A 17303-nucleotide genomic window follows, 5' to 3' on the forward strand; every position below is an offset into this window, starting at 1 on the left:
CACTATCAGCATACTAAGATGCTATAGAATCACTACTTGTCTTCTCTGTGTTATACTGCCTTCCCTGTATTCACCCCCGCTACATTATGTATGCAAATCATAATACCCCTTTTTTCCCTTATCACTCCCTTCCAACCCATCTTTTCCAGTCCCTTTACCATTGGTAACTGTTAGTCCATTCTTGGGTTCTGTGATTCTGCTGCTGTTTTGTTCCTTCAGTTTTTGCTTTGTTTTTATATTCCACAGATGAATGAAATCATCTGATACTTGTCTTTCTCCACCTGGCCTATTTCACTGAGCATAATACCCTCTAGCTCCATCCATGTTGTTGCAAGTGGTAGTATTTGTTTTCTTTTTATGGTTGAATAATATTCCATTGTGTATATGTACCACTTCTTTATCCATTCATCTACTGATGGACACTTAGGTTGCTTCCATTTCTTGGCTATTGTAAATAGTGCTGCGATAAACATAGGGGTGCATATGTTTTTTAAAATCTGGGATCCTGCATTCTTAGGGTAGATTCCTAGGAGTGGAATTCCTGGGTCAAATGGCATTTCTATTTGTAGTTTTTTGATGAACCTCCATACTGCTTTCCACAATGGTTGAACTTATTTACATTCCCACCAGTAGTGTAGGAGGGTTCCCCTTTCTCCACAACCTCGCCAACATTTGCTGTTGTTTGTCTTCTGGATCGCTGCCACCCTAACTGGTGTGAGGTGATATCTCACTGTGGTTTTAATTTGCATTTCTCTGATGATTAGCGATGTGGGGCATCTTTTCCTGTTGGCCATCTGAATTTATTCTTTGGAGAAGTGCCTGTTCAGCTCCTCTGCCCATTCTTTAATTGGCTTATTTGCTTTTTGTTTATTGAGGTGCGTGAGCTCTTTATATATTTTAGATGTCAACCCTTTATCGGATATGTCATTTATGAATATACTCTCCCATACTGTAGGAGGTCTTTTTGTTCTACTAATGGTGTCCTTTGTTGTACAGAAGCTTTTTAGTTTGATATAGTCCCACATGTTCATTTTTGCTATTGTTTCCCTTGCCTGGGAAGATATGTTCATGAAGAAGTTGCTCATGTTTATGTCCAAGAGATTTTTGCCTATGTTTTTTCCTAAGAGATTTATGGTTTCATGACTTATATTCAGGTCTTTGATCCATTTTGAATTTACTTTTGTGTGTGCGGTTAGAGAATAATCCATTTTCCTTTTCTTCCATGTAGCTGTTCAGTTTTACCAACACCAGCTGTTGATGTGGCTGTCATTTCCCCATTCTATATCCATGGCTCCTTTATCGTGTATTAATTGACCATATATGCTTGGGTTTATATCTGGGATCTCTAGTCTGTTCCATTGGTCTATGGGTCTGTTCTTGTGCCAGTACCAAATTGTCTTGATTAAGGTGAATTTGTAGTAGAACTTGAAGTCAGGGAGCGTAATCCCCCACACTTTATTCTTCCTTCTCAGGGTTGCTTTGGCTATTTGGGGGTCTTTTGTGGTTCCATATGAATTTTAGAACTATTTGCTTTAGTTCATTGAAAAATGCTGTTGGTACTTTGACAGGGATTTCATTGAATCTGTAGATTGCTTTAGGCAGGATGGCCATGGATTTTCGAATGTTGTACCGACCTTGCATCCCTGGGCTGAATCCCACTTGATCATGATGGATGATCTTTTTGATGCATTTTTGAATTTGGTTTGCTAATATTTTGTTGAGTATTTTTGCATTTATGTTCATCAGTGATATTGGTCTGTAGTTTTCTTTTTTTGTGGTGTCTTTGCCTGGTTTTGGGATTAGAGTGATGTTGGCCTCACAGAATGACCTTGGGAGTATTCCTTCCTCTTCTACTCTTTGGAAAAGTTTAAGGAGGTTGGGTATTAGGTCTTCACTAAATGTTTGATAAAATTCAGCAGTGAAACCATCTGGTCCAAGGCTTTTGTTCTTAGGTAGCTTTTTGATTACCAATTCAATTTTGTTGCTTGTAATCGGTCTGTTCAGATTTTCTGTTTCTTCCTGGGTCAGCCTTGGTAGGTTGTATTTTTCAGGAAAGTTGTCCATTTCTTCTGGTTATCCAGTTTTTATCACATAATTTTTCATAGTATTCTCTCATAATTCTTTGTATTTCTGTGGTGTCCATCTTGATTTTTCCTTTCTCATGTCTGAATCTGTTTTTGTATGTAGACTCTCTTTTTCTTGATAAGTCTGGCTAGGGGTTTATCTATTTTCTTAATTTTCTTGAAGAACCAGCTCCTATTGTTTTATTCTTCTCAGTTTTATTTATTTCTGCTCTAATCTTTATTATGTCCCTCCTTCTACTGATTTGGGGCCTCATTTTATCTTGTTTTTCTAGTTTCATTAATTGTGAGTTTAGACTGTTCATTTGGGATTGTTGTTCTTTCCTGAGGTAGTCCTGTATTAAAATATACTTCCCTTTTAGCATGGCCTTTGCTGTGTCCCACAGATGTTGTGGTGTTGAATTATTGTTGTCTTTTGTCTCCATATACTGCTTGATCTCTGTTTTTATTTGGTCATCAATCTATTGATTATTTAAGAGCATGTTATTAAGCCTCCATGTGTTTGTGGGCTTTTTCGTTTTCTTTGTGTAATTTATGTCGTTTCATACCTTTTTGTTCTGAGAAGCTGGTTGGTACGTCTTTTTTTAATTTACTGAGGCTCTTCTTGTGGCATAGTATATGATCTATTCTTCAAAATATTCCATGTGCACTTGAGAAGAATGTGTATCCTGTTGCTTTATGATGGAATGTTCTGTAGATATCCCTTATGTCCATCTGTTCTAATATCTTGTTCAGTGCCTCTATTTGTCTTCTGTCTGGCTGATCTGTCCTTTGGAGTGAGTGGTGTGTTGACGTCTCTCAAAATGAATGCATTGCATTCCATTTCCCCCTTTAATTATGTTTGTTTTGTTTCACATATGTAGGTGATCCTGTGTTGGGTGCATAGATATTTTTAATAGTTATATCATCTTCTTGGACCAATCCCTTTATCATTATGTAATGTCCTTCTTTGTCTCTTGTGACTTTCTTAGTTTTGAAGTCTATTTTGTCTGATACAAGTGCTGCAACTCCTGCTTTTTTCTCCCTATTAGTTGCATGAAATATCTTTTTCCATCCCCTTACTTGCAGTCTGTATATGTCTTTGGGTTTGAAGTGAGTCTCCTGTAGGCAGAATATAGATGAGTCTTGTTTTTTTATCCATTCAGTGACTACACGTCTTTTGATTGGTGCATTCAGACCATTTACATTTAGGATGACTATTGATAGGTATGCACCTATTGCCATTGCAGGCTATAGATTTGTAGGTACCAAAAGTTCAAGGGTAATTTCCTCACTATATAACAATTTATCTCACTTTGTATGCTATTTACAAACACAACCTAAAGATTCATTTATTTTTCTTTTCCTCCTCCATTCTTTGTATGTTATGAATCATATTTTGTACTCTTTGTCTATCCCTTGGGTGGCATCTATTTAGTCTTAGGAATACTTCCATCTATAGGAGTCCCTCCAAAATGCACTGTAGGGGGGGTTTGTGGGAGGTAAATTCTCAGCTTTTGCTTATCTGAAGATTATTTAATCCCTCCTTCAAATTTAAATGATAACCTTACCAGGTAGAGTATTCTTGGTTCGAGGCCCTTCTGCTTCATTGCATTAAATCTATCTTTTCACTCCCTTTTGGCCTGTAAGGTTTCTGTTGAGAAATGATAGCCTGATGGGTTTTCCTTTGTATGTGATATTTTTTTCTCTCTCTAGTTGCTTGTAAAAGTCTGTGTTTATCCTTGAACTTTGCCATTTTAATTATTATACGTCTTGGTGCTGTCTTCCTTTGGTCCCTTGTGTTGGGAGATCTGTTCATCTCAATGGTTTGAGAGACTATCTCCTTTCCCATATTGGGGAAGTTTTCAGCAATGACCTCCTTAATGACACTTTCTATCCCTTTTTCTCTCTCTTCTTCTTCTGGTACCCTTATTACGGGAATATTGTTCCATTTGGATTGGTCACACAGTTCCCTCAATATTCTTTCATTCTTACATATTCTTTTTTCTCTCTGTGCCTCAGCTTTGTATTCCTGTTCTCTAATTTCTATTTCATTTACCGTCTCTTCTACTACGTTTGTTCCGCTTTTAAATCCTTCCATTGTATGTTTTTTTTCAGATATGGAATTTCTTAATGATTGAATCTCCACCTTAAATTAATTCCTGAGTTCTTGAGTATTTTTCTGTAGTTCCATAAGCTTGTTTATGATTTTTATTTGGAACTCTCTTTCAGGAAGATTGGTGAGTTCCATTTCATTTGGCCCTTTATCTGGGGTTTGTGATGTTTTGGTCTGAACCATGTCCTTCTGACGTTTCATATTTATGTGTGGTGCTCTCTATTGCCCAGAAGCTCCAGTCTCTGGAGCTGCTCAATCCCTAGAGTGAGGTTGGAGGTCAGAGGCGAGCAGAGCTGGTGACTGGGGGGAGGAAAGATCTGTTTCCTGATTCCCGTCTGCCCTTCCTGTCTCCTGTATCAGAGTCAGTGGGCTGAATACACATGTGTAAGCCTCTGTGCTTGGCGTCTCTAGCTGTTGTAGGCGGGGCCTCTGGCTGGCCTGATGCCAGAGCAGCGACTGTTGGTTTGTGAGCCATTGCTGTCAGGCGAGGTGGAAGGCTTGGCTGGCTGGGTATCACAGTGGGGTCCTCAGAGCTGAGTAACCAGCCAGGGGGATGGAATGCCTGAAGCTCCCCAAAGTTCTCAATCTGTTGGGCAGAGCGCACCCAGACAACCTTTTCCCCCTGTCCATTCTCCTGTGCACCAAGCTCTGTGCAAACCCCGCCCCTTCAGCAGCCCTCTTGCTGCTAGGGAGCCTGTCAGTCTGCCTGCCTTTCCCTTGTCCCAGAACGGCTGGGTGTGGATCCTGTCCTCCACAAATGGCTGGAATCTGTGTCTCAAGCACTCTGCCTGTCCCAGTTCCCCATCCTCCAGAGCACCACACTGTAGGTTTCTAGTCACAAAGCAGACCTCCAGAGTCAGGTGTTCAGCAGTCCCAGACTTCCACCCTCTTCTCTGCTGTTTCTCTTCCTCCCACTGGTGAGCTGGGGTAGGGGAAGGGCTCAGGTCCCGCTGGATCAAGGCTTTATAAGTTACCCTGTTTTGTGAGGCCTGCTCTGTTCATGAGGTCTGTGTGGAGTCTGGTACAGCCTTCTCTCCTGTTGCTGTTTTAGGGTTAGTTGTATTAACTACATTTTCACAGTATCTGTGGTTTTGGGAGGAGTTCTCTGTCTCACCGCTCACACTGCCATCTTGAATCCCCCATCTTAGTCATTTTGAAGCATGCATTTCAGTAGCATTAAGTACATTCACACTGTTGTGCAAGCATCACCACTATCCTTCTCCAGAACAATTCATCTTGCAAAACTGAAACTGAACCCATGAAACACTAAATCCCTGCTCCCCTCTTGGCAACCACCATTCTAATTTCTGTCTATGAATTTGACTACTCTAGGAATTACACTACTCATGTAAGTGGAATCATACACTGTTTGTCTTTCTGTGACTGGCTTATTTCATTTAGATACAGAATCTAGTTATTTTCAAATACTATTCTGTTGCCATTTTAGACTCAACTTATAGGAAAATAATTCCTTCTATTGACAAGGCTTTGTTTAACATGCATGAGAAAATTATCTCAAGAATTTTATTTCATTCTTGTATTTTCAACTTGTACTGAGTACTTTCTATGTTACAGGTATTGTCTACATATTTGTGAACTTTGACCTTTATTGTAGCACATAGTAGCTTTCTATGGTTTGTTACTGTGCACAACTGAAGTTAGAGGGAAACATTGATTATGAAAATAGTTAAGTCCTTAAGTATCACTAAACCAATGAGAAGGAGTAGATCAATGGTATTACTGAGTAATAAATGAGGTTTTAATGTTAATCAAATATCTATGCCAAATATATTGCACAGTAGACAGGGTTTGTTGAGTTATTTATAATAACTGTGGGATAACATTTGCTAGCAAAAACCATAGAACAAATTATATTTTTTTGCATTTTCTGTTCCAAGTGTGGCAGTTTTTCCTTCAGTATTAGGATCTATATTGACTGTAACACTATACCAGAAATCAGTGTGTAAATAAAATTTCATGAAGCAAATCTTTTGTTTTAGTTGGCACTACAATTTGTAATTTTCTTTCAAGTTTTCTAGATGACTTTGACTCATTTGCATCTGTGCAGATGGGATTTCTAGGTGCTGAACAGCTGAATTTCCACATTTTCTTAATCTTAGACTTTCTGTACTTCATTCATTCATTCAATCACTCAATTTTTGTGAAGAGGATGTGAAGATTAACGATTAGAGCTACTCCCTATCTTCCCTTCCTCTCTCCCTTTCATTTCAGTGAAAGAAAATTGCTAACATTAGCCAGGTTCCCTTTCTTTTTTTCAAAAATGAAACTAGGTAATTTAAGATTTACTTGCCATTTATTTATTTATTTACTAAAGTATCATTCATATACAATCTTATGTTGGTTTCAAATATACAACACAATGGTTCAACAGTTACCCATATTATTAAATCCTCAATCCCTCTAGTGTGGTCACTATCAATGTAGTAAGATGTTACAGAATCATTAACTGTATTCTCCATGCTGTACTACTGTCCTCATGACCAACCTATATTGTGATTGTGAATTACTGTGCCCCTTAATCCCCTTCTTCCTCCCTTCTACCCTCTCCAAGCCCTCTCTCTTGGTAAGTACCAGTCCCTTCTCACTGTCTATGAATATGCTGCTATTTTGTTCCTTCTGTTTTGGCCAAGCTGTCTTTCTTTTCTCTGTCAACTTGACTATTCCTGTCAGTTCTGTGGTTGATGCAACAGTAAGGTAAGGGAATGATTATTCTTGCAAAAATTCATTTTCTCAGAGGAGAACAATGTCATGGAAGAAGAAATGTCCATTTTATTTTGTTATGAGTTATAATTTTTGACATAAAAATATGCTCAATTAATTAAATACTGCTTAGGTTAAAATTTTTTTTCTTAACTGTGAGTATGACAATTTAAAATGTGATGATTGGTTTAAGTAAATGATTCAGGACTAAAAACATTATTTTATGGATAACAACATTTAGTTAAGTAGACCATGACCATACTTTGAAGACAATTTTAAAAAATGTGTGAGAAATGAACATAAAATGTTTTTTTGACACTGAAGATATAATAGGCAATTATTGATTAAAATGGAGAAATCTGAAAGATTATAATTGAAATTTTAGAAAGACAATGTGCTTATGTGTTACAACAAATCATTTTCCTCAATACATTTTCCATCAATATGAATTTTGTTATACCTTAATCCAAAGGCTTCTTGCCTTCTGATGTACTGTGCCCTCAGTCTGATATACATTTTAACTACTCTATTTGAGGCATGTGATGAAGGGTGACTAGAAGGAAAGGGTTAATTATGTGTTTTTTTTCCCCAGATATATTACAAATAGTAACCTAAGAGGACTAAAGGGAAATGGTTTTCCCTTTTGATTTAGATAGCAAGGCCAAATAAGTAATTCAATGGGGAGAAAAATGATTTTTTGTCTAATAATGTTATTATTCACAAATATGCAACAACTCATTAGTCCACACAATTTTGCTAACGTGTGCCAATCTACTAATTCTTAACAAATGTTGTTTAGGGAATTTGGATCTGTACTGCAGATCTCTAGCTAATTTACAAGAACAGTAAGCAAAATCATAGATTTAAAAACCAGAGGAGTTTAGCTCCAAAATGCTCATGACAAATGTAGTTAGATTTAATTTTTTTTTGGACCTGTCACAGGAACTATTGGTTATTTAGAAAATGAATGACTCTATAATATAGCTCTAATAACATTTGGGCATTCCAACTTTGCTAGGAGGTGGAGAAAGACCATAAAGTATTTGGTAACAACGATAGTATGTCTTTAAGCAAAAGGATAATCAGGCTAGGTCTATTTGAATAGCACCAAGTCTTCTGGCTTTCAAACTTTTTGATGATGACCCACAACAAAAGCTACTTTTTTTCTCATCACTCAGTATCAACACATTATCACAAACCCTTAACACTTTCATGCAACAATATTTAACTATTTACGGTGTACTGATATTTTCTATTGTTTTCTTATTATATTAAGTAAAAAGTCCTTATCATAAGTCACTAAATTAATTTCATGACCCCACTAATGAATAGTGACCCTCAGCTGCTCTATAAGAAAACTAGGGCTGTGGCTTCTGTAGTACACGTATTCGACTATTCTCTTCCTAAAGTGGAAAGAAAGTTCTTTACCAGTGGGGCTGAATGGGTTTGAAGGTATGGTTTAAACAAGTAATGCTTCTTTAGATATCAACATTCTTAGCATTTAAAGTAGGTATTTTCACCTTTAAGATTTGGGGCAGGTTTTCATAATAGTACTTCCTAAAGAAATATAAATATGATCGGTATAATAAACTAAAATGCAAAAAATACATAAAGTAAAATCCCACAACCAAGAGATAATCATGGTAATATTTCTGTATGTCATTTTGTTTTTATAGTTTTCCTACACATAGGTGCATTTGAAAATAAACACATCTAATTTGGATTATACATGCAGATGTGCCACCCTCCCAAATGTTATACCACAAACATCTATTCATGTCATCAAAAATTATTTTAAAATATTTTCTAGGCTGGAAATTATTATTAAATGACATAATTTATTTTCTCTACTGTTGGACATTTAGATTCTCCCAGTTTGCTACTGCCTTTTGTTATTGTTTATGATTTTTTGCCATGAAAGTCCATGCATTCATTTGATTTATGCATTTAACTGTATTTATCTTTTCTGTAGATATTCTCTTTGTTGTTTTTATGATTTTACCTTTCTTCCCAATCTAGGGAAGAAGTAAATATTTGATTTAATAAAAATAAACCCAATGTTCCATTATTGTTTTGCAGTAGAACATCATGAAATCATGACAGGAAATATTCTTCAGTTAACTTGGAAAAATAGCACTGAGTGTGAATATTGCTGAATGGGTTTTTAGCATCTAGTAAGATATCCTATTAGGTGCCAATGTCTGGTTTGTAATAGAAGTTCAGTAAATATGGTTTTTTGTTGAATGAATCAAGGTTTAAAGAATCAAAAACATATTTTCTGTACCTAATTTTAAGAGTAATATTTTTGCTAGACTGATTTGCTGTAAAATTAAAAAAAATTAAATTTAAAAGGACTAAAAATAGGAAGTGGTTATAGGTTATAGAAATGTACCATGTAGAAAGTGAATCTCTTGACATCTTTGTTCCCCCAAGATAAACATTAACAATTTGATGAATATTCTTTCAGACATTTTTTTCCTATGAGGTGACAGTTATTCATTTAACTGAACAAAAATATATGCACATAGATTTTTACTGCTGTATTGTTGTGCTACATTGAAAAAAGGAAATAACTGAGGATTGTCTGGAGTAATTATTATATCAAAATCCAAAATCCAAAAGAAATTAGGACTAACTATATGAACAGACATGGGAAGAATTACATAATATATCATTATATGAAAAACAGAAAGACAGGTCTCTAAAAAATTGATCAATTGTTATGATGACAAAGAGATTTCCTGCATTTTAAACCATCAATGTGTTCCTGAGACAGTCACCTACTTGTTGGTGTTAAGCAATTCTTTCAAAATACAGATTAATAAAAATTGTTAGTATTTAAGATCACATTTTTCATTAATAATTCACCAGAGAGCTAAGATTTTGGTTTTGGGTACATTGGCATTGCCTAAATTAATCCTAGCTTCATGAAATGAAATAAGTAACTTTACCTTTTATCTCTATGTTCTGGAACATCCTAACCTGGCACTAAATTATCTGCATCTTGGAAGTTTAATGGAATTAACTGGTAAAAGATAAAACCAGCTGGTCCTAGAACCATTTTGTTCAATATATATCTGAATTAAAATATGAATTAATAATCCATTCAAATTACTCAAATATCCTTACTTATTTTTGTTTCCTTTATTGATAATGGTATATTAAAGTATTTGATTATAATTGTGTTTATCAGTTTCTCCTTGAAAGTTTTAAACAGTTTTTATTTTAAAATGTTTCTGTGCTGAAGCTGTAGTATGACTGATAATCCTAAATGTGTACAATTATCTAAAAAGGAGACACATCTTGTATATTTATATTAGGCCATTATATGAAATGAGAATGCCCACATAGTGAGTTCTTTCTTTTTGGTCTATAAAAATGGGGGAGTAACAAAGAAGCATATTAATATGGAAGGATTCCTTTTCTTATTTAAGGAAGTGAAATTATCACTGTTGTATTTGCTATGATTTTGGGTCTCAGTCAGATAGCTGTCAGAAACAGACATCCTCTGCTTAGTCTTATTTACTTTTTGTCTTGATTGAATTTCCCTTTATTATTTATTCAACTGTATAACTACATTATTTTCTTTATAGACATTTATCAAAAAACTTCTACATATTATAGCTTCTATTCCACATATGAAAAACCAATGATTAATTTACATTGTAGATAGGATTCCCAACTTTTATTTCTTCTTCTAAAGAGAGTGTTGTTAATTAATTTACCACTTCATACGTTGATGAAGGTAACTCAAATAACTGCACCCAGTCTTTTTGTTATTTCAACTAAAAAATAAAGATAATGATTTGGCTCTATCACAATAGGATATATGAGGAATTAATGTTAATGTATTTGTCACAGGGACTTTTTGTAATTACTGATGTAAGTCCACAGAAAGACTAAGTACAATATAAAAAGTAAAGATTTTTTAAAAGGTGTGAAAACATGATGGTAATTATTGTTGTCCAGTTTACCTTGCCAATATATATGACTAAAGGTACTTGTATCTAGTCTTACCTGAACCATTTTTCAGATATCCATTTGCATCTACAGTTGTATACATGATGTAAGGTCCAGGCTGATTTACTCCAAATGGCTGCAATAAAAAAGGAATGGTTAGGCCTTGGTGAGTAAGTAAATCATTGCAAGTTTCAAGCAAATCTATTTCAAATAAAGTATAACATTCTTACATATAATTCAGATATGTGGGTAACATTTCCATAAATACATAAAATTTGTTATCTATTCAAAAGGAATCTGTTAGTAGAAAATTCTCAACACTGTAAATTATTTGATAGTTGTACTTATATAGTCAAGTACTTATATAGTCAAATAGTTTATTGGATATTTGTTTTACTTTTTAAAAAATGTTGATATCATTAATGTAAAATTACATGAGCAACATTACGGTTACTAGACTCCCGCCATTATGAAGTCCCCATCACATACCCCATTACAGTCACTGTCCAACAGTGTAGTAAGACGCTGTAGACTCACTACTTGTCTTCTCTGTGTTGTACTGCCTTCCCTGTGATGCCCTGGTATATTGTATGTGCTAATCGTCATGCCCCCCTTTGCCCCTTATACCTCCCTTCCAAACCATCCTCCCTAGTCCCTTTCCCTTTGGTAACTGTTAGTCCATTCTTGGGTTCTGTGAGTCTGTTGCTGTTTTGTTACTTCAGGTTTTACTTTGTTCTTATAATGCACAGATGAGTGAAATCATTTGATACGTGTCTTTCTCTGCCTGGCTTATTTCACTGAGCATAATATCCTCTAGCTCCACCCATGCTGTTGCAAATGGTAGGATTTATTTTCTTCTTATGGTTGAATAATATTCCATTGTGTATATGTACCACATCTTCTTTATCCATTCATCTACTGATGGACACTTAGGTTGCCTCCATTTCTTGGCTATTGTAAACAGTGCTGCGATAAACATAGTGGTGCATATGGCTTTTTCAAACTGGGCTCCTGCATTCTTAGGGTAGATTCCTAGGAGTGGAATTCTTGGGTCAAATGGTATTTCTATTTTTAGTTTTTTGAAGAACCTCCATACTGCATTCCACAATGGTTGAACTAATTTACATTCCCACCAGCAGTGTAGGAGGGTTCCCCTTTCTCCACATACTTGCCAACATTTGTTGTTTGTTTTTTGGATAGTGGCCATAATAACTGGTGGAAGGTGATATCTCATGGTGGTTTTAATTGCACTTCTCTGATGACAAGCGACGTGGAGCATCTTTTCATGTGCCTGTTGGCCATCTGAATTCCTTCTTTGGAGAAGCGTCTGTTCAGCTCCCCAGCCCATTTTTTAGTTGGATTATTTGCTTTTTGTTTGTTGAGGTGCATGAGCTCTTTATGTATTTTGGATGTCAACCCTTTATTGGATATGTCATTTATGAATATATTCTCCCATAGTGTAGGATGTCTTTTTGTTCTATTGATGGTGTCCTTTGCTGTACAGAAGCTTTTCAGCCTGATGTAGTACCACTTGTTCATTTTTGCTTTTGTTTCCCTTGCCCAAGGAGATATGTTCATGAAAAAGTTAGTCATGTTTACGTCCAAGAGATTTTGCCTTTGTTTTTTCCAAAGAGTTTCATGGTTTCATGACATACACTCAGGTCTTTGATCCATTTCGAGTTTACTTTTGTGTATGGGGTTAGATAAAGATCCAGTTTCATTCTCTTACATGTAGCTGTACAGTTTTACCAACACCAGATGTTGAAAAGGCTGTCAATTCCCCATTGTATATCCATGGCTCCCTTATTGTATATTAGTTGACCATGTATGTTTTGGTTAATATCTGGACTCGACTCTCTGTTCTGTTTCACTGGTCTATGGGTCTGTTGTTGTGCCAGTATCAAATTGTCTTGATTACTGTGGCTTAGTAGTAGAGGTTGAAGTTGGGAAGCGAGATCCCCCCAACTTTATTCTTCCTTCTTAGGATTGCTTTGGCTATTCGGGGCCTTTTGTGGTTCCATATGAATTTTAGAACTATTTGTTCCAGTTCGTTGAAGAATGCTGTCGGTATTTTGATAGGGATTGCATTGAATCTGTAGATTGCTTTAGGCAGGATGGCCATTTTGACAATATTAACTCTTCGTACCCAAGAGCATGGAATAAATTTCCATTGGTTAGTGTCCTCTTTAATTTCTCATAAGAGTTTCTTGTAGTTTTCAGGATATAGGTCTTTCACTTCCTTGATTAGGTTTATTCCTGGGTATTTTATTCTTTTTGATGCAATTGTGAATGGAATTGTTTTCCTGATTTCTCTTTCTGCTAGTTGATCGTTAGTGTATAGGAATGCAACAGATTTCTGTGTATTGATTTTGTATCCTGCAACTTTGCTGAACTCAGGTATTAGTTCTAGTAGCTTTGGGGTGGATTCTTTAGGGTTTATGTACAATATCATGTCATCTGCAAATAGTGACAGTTTGACGACTTCTTTACCAATTTGGACACCATGTATTTCTTTGTTTTGTCTGATTGCTGTGGCTAGGACATCCAGTACTAAGTTGAATAAAAGTGGGGAAAGTGGGCATCCTTGTCTTGTTCCCAATCTTAAAGGAAAAGCTTTCAGCTTCTTGCTGTTGAGTGTGATGCTGGCTGTGGGTTTGTCATATATGGCCTTCATTATGTTGAGGTACTTGCCCTCTATATCCATTTTGTTGAGAATTTTTATCATGAATGCATGTTGAATTTTGTCGAATGCCTTTACAGCATCTATGGAGATGATTGTGTGGTTTTTGTCCTTCTTTTTGTTGATGTGGTGGATGATGTTGATGGATTTTCTAATGTTGTACCGTCCTTGCATCCCTGAGATGAATCCCACTTGATCATGGTGTATGATCCACTTGATGTATTTTTGAATTTGTATGCTAATATTTAGTTGAGTATTTTTGCATCTGTGTTCATCAGTGATATTATTCCATAATTTTCTTTTTCTGTGGGGTCTTTGCCTGGTTTTGGTATTAGCATGATGCTGGCTTCATAGAATGAGTTAAGAAGTATTCCTTCCTCTTCTATTTTTTGGAAAAGTTTAAGGCGAATGGGTATCATGTCTTCTCTAAATGTCTGATAAAATTCATCAGTGAATCCACCTGAGCTGGAAATTTTTTTCTTGGTTATTTTGTTGATTACTGAATCAATTTCATTGCTAATAATTGGTCTATTTAGATTTTCTGTTTCGTCCTTGGTCAGTCTTGGAAGGTTGTATTTTTCTAGAAAGTTGTCCATTTCTTCTAGATGATCCAGTTTGTTAGCATATAGATTTTAATAGTATCCTCTAATAATTCTTTGTATTTCTGTGGTGTCCATTGTGATTTTTCTGTTCTCATTTCTGATTCTGTTCATATGTGTAGATTCTCTTTTTCACTTAATAAGTCTGGCTAGTAGTGTATCTATTTTGTTTATATTCTCAAAGAACCAGCTCTTGGTTTCATTGATTTTTTTCTATTGTTTTATTTTTCTCAATTTTATTTTTTTCTTCTCTTATCTTTATTATGTCCCTCCTTCTGCTGCCTTTGGGCCTCATTTGTTCTTCTTTTTGCAGTTTCAATAATTGTGACTTTACACTATTCATTTGGGATTGTTCTTCCTTCTTTAAACAGGCCTGGATTACTATATACTTCCTCTTAGAATTGCCTTCGCTGCATCCCACAAAAGTTGCGGTGCTGTGCTGTTGTTTTCATTTGTCTCCATATATTGCTTGATCTGTGTTTTTATTTGGTCATTGATACATTGATTATTTAGGAGCATGTTGTTAAGCCTCTATGTGTTTGTGAGTCTTTTTGTTTTCTTTGTACAATTTATTTCTAGTTTTATACCTTTGAGAATTGAGCAGTTGGTTGGTAGAATTTCAGTGTTTTTGAATTTACTGAGGTTCTTTTTGTGGCCTACTATGTGGTCTATTATGGAAAATGTTCCATGTGCACTTGAGAAGAATGTGTATCCTGTTGCTTTTGGGTGTAGAGTTCTGTAGATGTCTGTTAGGTCCATCTGTTCTAGTGTTTTGTTCAGTGCCTCTGTGTCCTTACTTATTTTCTGTCTGGTGGATCTGTTCTTTGGAGTAAGTGGTGTGTTGAAGTCTCCTAAAATGTCTGCATTGCATTGTATTTCCTTCTTTAATTGTTACTGTTTGTTTCATGTATGTAGGTGCTCCTGTGTTGAGTGCATAGATATTTATAATGATTATATCCTGTTTTGGACTGACCCCTTTATTATTATGTAATGTCCTTCCTTATCTCTTGTTACTTTCTTTGTTATGAAGTCTATTTTGTCTGATACAAGTACTGCAACATTTGATTTTTTCTCCCCATTGTTTGCATGAAATATGTTTTTCCAACCCTTCACTTTTAGTCTGCGTATGTCTTTGCATTTAAGGCGAGTCTCTTGTAAGCACCATATAGATGGGTCTTGCTTTTTTTAACCATTCTGTTACTCTGTGTGTTTTGATTGGTGCATTCAGTCTATTTACATTTAGGGTGATTATCGATAGATATGTATGTTTTGCCATTGCAGGCTTTGGATTCATGGTTACCAAAGGTTCAAGGGTAGCTTCTTTAGTATATAACCATCTAACTTTAACTCACTTATTATGCTATTATAAACACAGTCTGATGATTCTTTATTTCTCTCCCTTCTTGTTCTTCCTCCTCCTCTCTTTACATGTTAGGTGTTTTATTCTGTACTCTTTTGTGTTTTTGTGGATAGCTGATTTTATTTTTTGCCTTTAGTTAGTATTTGGTTTGTCTGCTTTCTTTGGTGTGATTTTACTTTCTCTGGTGTCATCTATTGAGCCTTAGGAGTGCTTCCATCTAGAGCAGTCCCTTTAAAATACACTGTATAGGTGGTTTGTGGCAGGTAAATTCCCTCAAATTTTGCTTTTCTTGGAATTGTTTAATCCCTCCTTCAAATTTAAATGATAATCTTGCTGGATACAGTATTCTTGATTCAAGGGCCTCCTGTTTAATTGCATTAAATATATCATCCATTCTCTTCTGGCCTGTAAGGCTTCTGTTGAGAAGTCTGATGATAGCCTGATGTGTTTTCCTTTATAGGTAGTGTTTTTTCTCTCTCTGGCTGCCTTTAATACCCTGTCCTTGTCTTTGATCTTTGCCATTTTAATTATTATACGTCTTGGTTTTGTCCTCCTTGGGTCCATTGTGTTGGGAGTTCTGTGAACTTCCAAGGTCTGAGAGACTATTTCCTCTCCCAGTTTGGGGAAATTTTCAGCAATTATTTCTTTAAAGACACTTTCTATCCTTTTTTCTCTCTCTTCTTCTGGTACCCCTATAATGTGAATATTGTTCCATTTGGATTAGTCGCACAGATCTCTTAATATTCTTTCAATCCTAGAGATCCTTTAATTTCTCTGCCTCAGCTTCTCTGTATTCCTGTTGTCTGATTTCTAGTCCATTAACAGTCTCTTGCACCTCATCCAGTCTGCTCTTAAATCCTTCCATTGTTTGTTTTATTTGTTATAAGAAGAGGTGACAAAATGACCAAAGAAATGCTTTGAATACTCACAGAATTCAAAATTCTATTGTTCCTTCCTAGTAAAGTAGGGGTAAGTTAATGAAGACATTTAGATAGTTTAATGATATTCTAGAAGTGATTTTCCTTTGGGATAATAGGGAAGAAATAATTTCACAGATACTTCAATTACCTGGTTGATATTTTAAGAACTTTAGAAGTGCATGTTTTTTCAATGACCATGAGAAAACAGGCTGCTATAGGAATGGACTTACTCAGAAGACATTACTAATTGAAGAAAAGATTCATGAAGAGTATCATACAAATAAAAATAAACTTATGAATGAGGTATTTATTACTGAAGTTTAGAAGGAATATTGTACAACATACTAGTTTGTACAAAATACTACTTTGTACAGCATATTATTTCCAATGAAAGAATTACCAAAATTCTATACTACTTTTGCAGAAGGGTAAGAGAAAAGGCATTGTTCTTTAGACATACAGAGATTTAAGGCAAACCACAATGGTTGAATAGAAGTTAAACTATGGAATTATCTTCTTCAAGCAAGTATCCTTTTTTCCTTTATAGTTTTATCATATCATATTGTAAATATGTTAGAATATATATTGTTATATCTGTTTTTAATTTTTATGTAAATGGAACAATATTATATGTATCCTTCCATGACTTGCTTTTACAAATACAATACTCTGAGACTCATTCATAATTAAGCATGTAGCTGTAGTTCATTTTCACTTCTGTAGAGTACATCACTGTATGATTATAGCATAAATATTTTTCAGTCTATGGCTGAATGATACATATTTTCATTTGTATTTCTTTTTGCCATTATAAGCATGGCTTCATATGCTTATCAACAAACTTTGTTAATGTGATACATACTTCTGAAATTAATTTAATCTCTTCT

General features: G+C 35.3%; 1 protein-coding gene across 1 annotated transcript in view; it reads right to left on the bottom strand.

Moving 5' to 3' along the window:
- The window catches only part of ITFG1 (integrin alpha FG-GAP repeat containing 1), a 321361-nt gene that overhangs the window by 47005 nt on the left and 257053 nt on the right, over window positions 1-17303 (bottom strand). The window contains exon 14 of the mRNA XM_036996514.2: window positions 10915-10993. Coding sequence (XP_036852409.1) covers window positions 10915-10993 — 79 coding nt within the window. The remainder of the gene's footprint in view (window positions 1-10914; window positions 10994-17303) is intronic.

This window comes from Manis javanica, chromosome 17 (genome assembly GCF_040802235.1).
Source record: "Manis javanica isolate MJ-LG chromosome 17, MJ_LKY, whole genome shotgun sequence".
In the NCBI taxonomy this organism is placed as follows: Eukaryota; Metazoa; Chordata; class Mammalia; order Pholidota; family Manidae; genus Manis; species Manis javanica.